Below are 7,244 nucleotides of genomic sequence, written 5' to 3'. Positions count from 1 at the left end.
GGTGGTAGTGGTTGGCTTTGCTGCTCTTGCTATTGGGTGCATCCGAGTGGACTAGCGACCCTCTCAACATCACATGGATGGAGAGATGGAAACCTTGCCCTGTCCTCACGATCTCTGCCATGGAAGCCCACACACAAGCGGCGCGCGCGCGCGCGCAGGCTTTTGAGCCTGACTTCAGCACATAAAAGACTGGATGCCTTAGCCAGGATCTCCAGTTACTGACCACCCATCCTAGGGGCTTGATCTGTATAGCTTTCATAAGGAGCAGATGGGTTCCAACCACACTTTTCAGTTAGTGCCTGAGGACTTTAACCACTGCAAATCCAGGACTCCTTGATCCATTGTTGTGTACCGTCAACTTGGAAACCAACCCATAGCTGACCCTCCAGCAGGTTTTCAGAGACAGTAATTCACATGGGAGGAGATAGCCCATCCTTCTCCCGTGGAACACCTGTTGGATTCTGACGCGTGTACCTTTGAGATTGCAGGGCAGCTTCTTACCACTAGGCCACCAGAACCGCCTAATTATTGTTTTGGATTAAGAAAAATGAAGTTCTCTTTAACTAAATTTAATTATTGTTTGGATAATCTTGTGTTTCCCCTGTGATACTTTGTAGTATGTCATGGTTACATTTAAAAGCCATAAATAAAAGGCAAGATTTCTCCATATACAGAACAAACAGAATTTGGCCAATCTTTAAACAAATGCTAGTGATTATGGAACAAATAATTCAAGAGGCTGGACTATATGAAGAAGAATGTGGCATCAGGGTCCAAGGAAGACTCATTAATAACCTGTGCTATGCAAATGACACAGCCTTGCTTGCTGAATGTTAAGAGGACTTTAAATGCTTCCTGCAGAAGATCAAAGACTACAGCCTTAAATGTGGATTACATCTTAACATCAAGAAGATGAAAATCCTTAACACTATCATGATAGAGAAAAGATTGAAATCATCAATAATTTCATCTTACTTGGATCCACAATCAACACCCTCTTTACCTATAGGAGATCAGGAGATGTATTACTTTGGGAAAGTCTGCTGTCAGGGACCTCTCCAAAATACTGAAGAGCAATGATGCCAGTTTGAAGACTAAGATCTTTCTGATTCCGGTCATGTTCTTTTCAGATATTTGCTGTGCATCTGAGAGTTGGACAATGAATAAGGTTGACAGAAGAAAAACTGATGCCTTTGAGTTGTGGTGTTGGAGAAGAGTACTGAAAATTCCATGAACTGTCAAAAAGAACAAATATGTTTTGGAGAAAGTGCAACCACTTCATCTCACATATTTTGAGCATGTAGCTAGGTTAGGCTATTCCCTGGAGAGGGATATCATACTTGGAAAAGTGGAGGGATGGTGAAGGAGGGGAAGAACCCCAACCAGGTGGACTGCTCCAGTGACTGCAGCAATGGGCTTGAATGTGTCAGAGGTTGTGAGGACGGCACAGGATAGGACAGGGTTCAGATCTATTGGTAATAGGGTCACCGTGAGTTATAGTCAGTTCAATGGCACTTAACAACAACTGATTTATATATGTTACTAATTCTACTTTGGCCACAAATAAAGAGACGTTTACTGAAGAATGCTGTAATATTTGGTTTAACTTGTTTAAGAGCAATGCTATAAATGTATCATTATTTTCTACTCCATAGGAACGGAGCACCAGTGGAACAGTGGTTTAGGCACTGGGCTGCTAACTAAAGGGTTAGCAGTTTAAAGCCACCTGCCATTCTGAGGGAGGAAGAGCAGACTATCTGCTCCTCTAAGGATTAACACATCAGAAACCCCATGGGCAGTTCCTCTCTGTCCTGTAGAGACATTATGAGTTGTAATTAACTCAGTGGCAGCGAAGTTTGGGGTTTATTCCATAGGAAGAAAAGAATTGTGACATACCAGGACAATATTTTTTTAAAGCACCTGTATTATTACTCTGATATTAATATGTATTTCATCAATACATATACAAAGAATTGTATTACCAAGAATTTTTTAATTAATTTTAATGAACATTCACAGAGACTTTTGATTTCCATTCATTCATTATTGCTTTTTTTTCCCCTGCCCACCCCTTCCCCCAATTTGCTCTTCTATTACAAAGATTTTTTGATGCCGCCAAACCTTTACTTTTTTTACATTTGGTGTATTTGTCTCAATCTCTCTTTATAGGTCTTCTTTGGTAATGTAGATTCATCTGGGATAAAACACAATATATTTAATCCTCCAATTGTTGCTCAGTATATCCGTTTGCATCCAACACATCATAGCATACGCAGCACTCTGCGCATGGAGTTGATGGGCTGTGACTTAAACAGTAAGTACCAAGGCATCCCACGTCCTTCCATCTCCCTACCCGGGCGTGGGGGGGTGCTGTAACCAACCCCACTCTTTGCCCAGAGCTGAGAAGTTCCTCGGGATGGGGAAATACTAAGACTAGAAAAATTCTAAATAGACTCACAACTTGGTCATTCTAATTATGGAGTTGAGCCCTCGGAGCAGCCACCTCCTACACTGCTATTAACAAGACAAAGTGCACAAGAACTGAGCAGGACTGAGCAGAAAACCAGGGACATGGCGACAATAAGTAACACATGCCAAAGTGAATACTTCCTAAGTGAATTCATGGTGAGTTGCCTTTGAGTGAGTCCAGGCTGCAGCATGGCTTTGTGATGGCATCCTCCCTGCATTTCTCAGGTTGTGGCATGCCGCTGGGAATGGAGAGTAAAGCAGTAACAGATGCGCAGATCACAGCTTCATCCTACTTCACCAATATGTTTGCCACCTGGGCTCCTTCACAGGCCCGACTTCACCTCCAGGGCAGGACCAATGCGTGGAGACCACAGGTAAGAGACAATAGACTGGCCATTTTACTGACTCAGAGTAGGAAGTAGTGGTTGGGGGAAAATAGGGAAAACCCATGACTATTCCTTCAGAAAGATTTCTGGTTGTTTCCAGAAATAGTGGCAAAGGTTAACTGAGGACAGAAATCCTACAGGCATTATTAGCTATGTTAATGTGATTTCACGTAAGATTCACTGGGGAAATGATCCCTAATTGAACCTCCTGTAAGGAAGCTCTATATTCAGTACTGGGCTAACACATGGCACAGAAGTGCGGTATCATTAGTGCAGGTGGATGGAAAAACATCAACAACGAGCTAGCTTTCTTTATTTCTCGTTTATACAGAGTAAGTTGTCACAGCTATGTACAGTGCATTTCGGCCTAGTTCTCTTCCAGAACCACTCAACTTTTTGAGAGCTAATTTTAATGGAGCTAATTAATTGGCTGTGCCCCTCAGAGACTTATTTTCAACGAAACAAATAGTTTACCACATGGCCACCCTTTTAATGTTCTATTGTTGTTATGTGCCAGTAAGTCAGAACCAACTCTTAGTTGACTCTCCAGTGGGTTTTCAGAGGCTGTAAGTTGCCCAGGGGGGACTGCCTATCTTTATTCTTATAACTACAGGTGGATCCGAACCACCTGCCTTTGTATTGGCAGTGCAACTCCTTACCCACTAGGCCAACATTTTCCCCTGGTAACTATTAATATATTTTTCTGGATGCATTATGACTAACTATATGGTTCAAGTAGTCATTCAGTAAATATTTGCTGGGTACCTATAAAGTGGTTTAGCCTGGGAATATAAAGAGAAATTATGTGAAACTCCTTCTCTCAAGGTGCTTAGAGTATAATAGAGGACATTGACAAACAAGCCATTAAAATACAGAATAAATGTTAGAATATGGGTAAAAAGAAGGGGCTTGAGGTCAACGAATTGAGATAAGCAGTATACTAGTCCAACATCTACCCCCCCTCAGGTGAATGACCCAAAAGAGTGGCTGCAAGTGGACTTATCAAAGACAATGAAAGTTACTGGAATCATGACCCAGGGGGCAAAATCTCTTCTTACCAGCATGTATGTAAAAGAATTCCTCATCTCCAGCAGTCAAGATGGGTATCACTGGACTCTCTATCTTCAGAATGGCAAAGTAAAGGTATGCTAGTCCAATTGGAAAAACACAAAACCTATCCTAGAGCTTAAATCAAAAAACATAAGAAGAATGGCACTTAACCAAACTTTCAGGGTAATCTTCAGTGAGCACTTGTGGTAGCATTCTCCAAGGATATGGTGGTGTGAAGTGCTGAAGAGTGGCCTATGACTCCAACCCTATGAACAGCAGATCAGAACCTTGCCCTGTGCTGCTCTACCCTCACAATCTCCAATGTGTTCACGCTCATTGCTACAGTCATTGTGTCAATCCATCTTGTTGAGAGGCTTCCTCTCTTTTGCTGACCCTCCACCTTTCCCAGATTGATCTCTTTTTCCTAGAACTGATCCCTCCTGACAACATACCTAAAGTATGTGAGACCAAGTTTCACCATCCTTGCCACCAAAGAAGAGTAGTTCCTCTAAGCCATATGTATTTTTTTTTTCTTTTGGCAGTTCATTGGCTATTACTCTTCCCCAGTACCACAATTCAAAGGCATTGGTTCCTTTTCTGCATGTTTATTTATTATCCAACTTTCAGATGGCTAGGAAGTACCTGAAAACAGCATGACTTGGATGAGGGGCACCTTAATCTTTAAGCCAACATCCTTGCTCTTTATCACTTTGGAAGGGTCTTTGACAGAAGATATCTCCAATACAACATGTCTGGGGGTGTTTTTGTTTATTTTCTTGACTGATACTACCATGAGTGTTGATTGTGCATCTAAGTAAAAAAATGCTTGACAACTTCAATCTTTTCTCCAACAGCTATGTTGTTTGTTGGGCCAGTGGTTAAGTTCTTTTTTATTGAAAATTCCATTTCATTCAGTCATTCACACATTTTGTTTTATAATAATGACAACTGATTAATGCCATCAATCATAAGGTCTCATCACATCCTCACTGTACCTTGCCTTTTCCTTGACCCTACCCATACATCCACTAATCTCGGCAGACTTAGTTGGGTTGTTGGTTTTGTTTGTTTGTTTGTTTTGTCTCTTCCCTCCAAATCCCAATTTTTGTCTTCTTGATGTTGGGGTGTAATTCATATTGAAGACTGCAGTGTAACTTTCTACAGCAAGTGCTTCAAGTCCTCCCCATTTTCAGCAAGCAAGGTTGTGTAATCTACATAACACAGGCTATTGATGCATCTTCCTCCAATCCATATGCTACATGTGGAAATTGTTATTGTTGCTATGTGCCATCGAATCACTTGTGACTCATAGCGACCATTATGTCCATCTCCAAGGACTGGTCTCTCCTGGCCATGTGCCCAAATTATGTGAGACAGAACCTCAAAATCCTAGCCTCCAAGGAGATACTTGATTTCACCCTCTCCAAGACAGACCTGTTTGCTTTCTTGGTGGTCCATGGTATGTTTTTGCTTGTTTGTTTAAATTTATTAATTTTAATGAAAGTTTACAGAGACTTAGGATTTCCAGTCATTCATTGTTGCAATTTTCTCCCTGCCCACCGCCTCCCCACCATGATATGTTCAATACTCTTCTGCAGCACCACAACTCAAAGCCATCAGTTCTTCTTCTGTCATCCTTAGTCATTGTCCAGCTCTCTGATGCATAGCAAGTAATTGCAAAGACCATAGAACAAATAAATTCATCCTAAAGAGGGTGAAACCAGGCTGCTCCTTGGAGGCAAGAATTCTGAAGCTTCATCTGACAGACTTTGGGCATGTTGCAAGGAGGAACCAGTCCTTGGAAAGGAACATCATCCTTGGAAGGGTGAAGGAACAGCACAAGAGGGGGAGACCCTGGATGAGATGGATTGACTCATTGACTGGGGTTATGGGGGTAGGTGTGTCAGAGACAATGAGGTTGGCTCAGGATAGAGCGGGGTTCAGAGCTATTGTCATACTTGACATGACAGCACCTAACTACAACAATAGTCTAGATCAGCCACACCTCAGTCTCTAGAATGACATTGTTACTCTTTATCAGTCTGGAGAAATCTCTGACACAACATTTTCCCAATGCAATTCATCTTTTCATTTCCCAACCACTGATGCCTATGGTGTTGATTGTGAAGCTGAGCAAGCTGTAGCTGTTAACAACATCAGTCGCTTCTCCATCCATCATGGTGCTGCCAGTGGCCCTGTGGTGAGAATCTTTGTCTTCTTGATGTTGAGCTTCAATCTACATTGAGCACTACAGTCCTTGACCTTCTGCAGCAAGTGCTTCAGGTCCTCCCCCATTTTGGCGATGTTGTGTCATCTGCAAAAAGCAGGGTGTTGATGAGTCTTCTCCAATCCTAATGCCACATTCTTCCTCATAAAGTCCAGCCTCTCAAATTATCTGTTCCACATATAGATTAAAAAGGTATGGAGACAGGACACATCCCTGACACATTCCTTTCCTGATTTTGAACCATTCAGTGCTTCCTTGCTCTATTCTAATTACTGTCTCATGATCCAACTATAGGTTTCACATGAGCACAATTAGGTGTTCTGGGATTCCATTCTCAAGGTTAGCCACAATTTGTTGTGATTTACACAGACAAATGCCTTTGTATATAGTCAATGAAACAAGGGTAGACATTCTTCTGGTACTCCCTGCTTTCAGCCAAGATCCATCTAACATTGACTATGATATCCCTAGTGTCATGGCCTCTTCCAAACCCAGCTAGTATTTCTGATAGTTTCTATTGATTTACTGTTCCTGTCCTTTTGGATCATTTCAGTAGGATCTTGCTTGTGTCTGATATTAGTGATGTTATTCAGTAATTTCCACACTCTTGTCGGATCACCTTTTTTGGAATGGGAATTGATATTGATCTCTTCCAGTCAGTTGGCCAGGTAGCGGTCTTCCAGATTTCTTGGCATGATGTTATGAGCACATCCAGGGCAGCTTCTGTTTGCTGAAAGATGTCAGTTGGTATTTCACCAATCCCAGGGTTCTTGTTCTTTGCAGATAACTTCAGAGCAGCCTGAACTTCTTCCTTCATCACCATTGCCTTTTTTTAAAATAAAATTTTTATTTTCTACTGGTTTGCTATGTGGATTGAAGCTCAGCATCAAGAAAACAAAGATTCTTACCACTGGGCCAATTGGCAGCATCAGTATGGATGGTGAAGAGATTGAGATAGTTAACAGTTTTTGTTTGCTTGGTTCCACAGTCAACACTCTTGGTAACAGGAGCCAGGAAATCAAGAGACGAAATGCATTGGGAAAGTCAGCTGTGAGGGATCTCTCAAGAGTATTGAAGAGCAATGATGTCAGGCTGGAGACTAAGGTGCGCCT

General features: G+C 41.9%; 1 protein-coding gene across 1 annotated transcript in view; it reads left to right on the top strand.

The window, feature by feature from the left end:
- The window catches only part of F8 (coagulation factor VIII, procoagulant component), a 212,088-nt gene that overhangs the window by 187,017 nt on the left and 17,827 nt on the right, over positions 1-7,244 (top strand). The window contains exons 22-24 of the mRNA XM_006900001.1: positions 2,170-2,314; positions 2,695-2,843; positions 3,822-3,998. Coding sequence (XP_006900063.1) covers positions 2,170-2,314; positions 2,695-2,843; positions 3,822-3,998 — 471 coding nt within the window. The remainder of the gene's footprint in view (positions 1-2,169; positions 2,315-2,694; positions 2,844-3,821; positions 3,999-7,244) is intronic.

The sequence above is a fragment of the Elephantulus edwardii genome, unplaced genomic scaffold (genome assembly GCF_000299155.1).
Source record: "Elephantulus edwardii isolate Elephantulus edwardi_28Jun2011 unplaced genomic scaffold, EleEdw1.0 scaffold00269, whole genome shotgun sequence".
NCBI lineage: Eukaryota > Metazoa > Chordata > Mammalia > Macroscelidea > Macroscelididae > Elephantulus > Elephantulus edwardii.
Note: the sequence above shows the minus strand (reverse complement) of the source record. Positions and strands in the feature narration are given on the sequence as shown.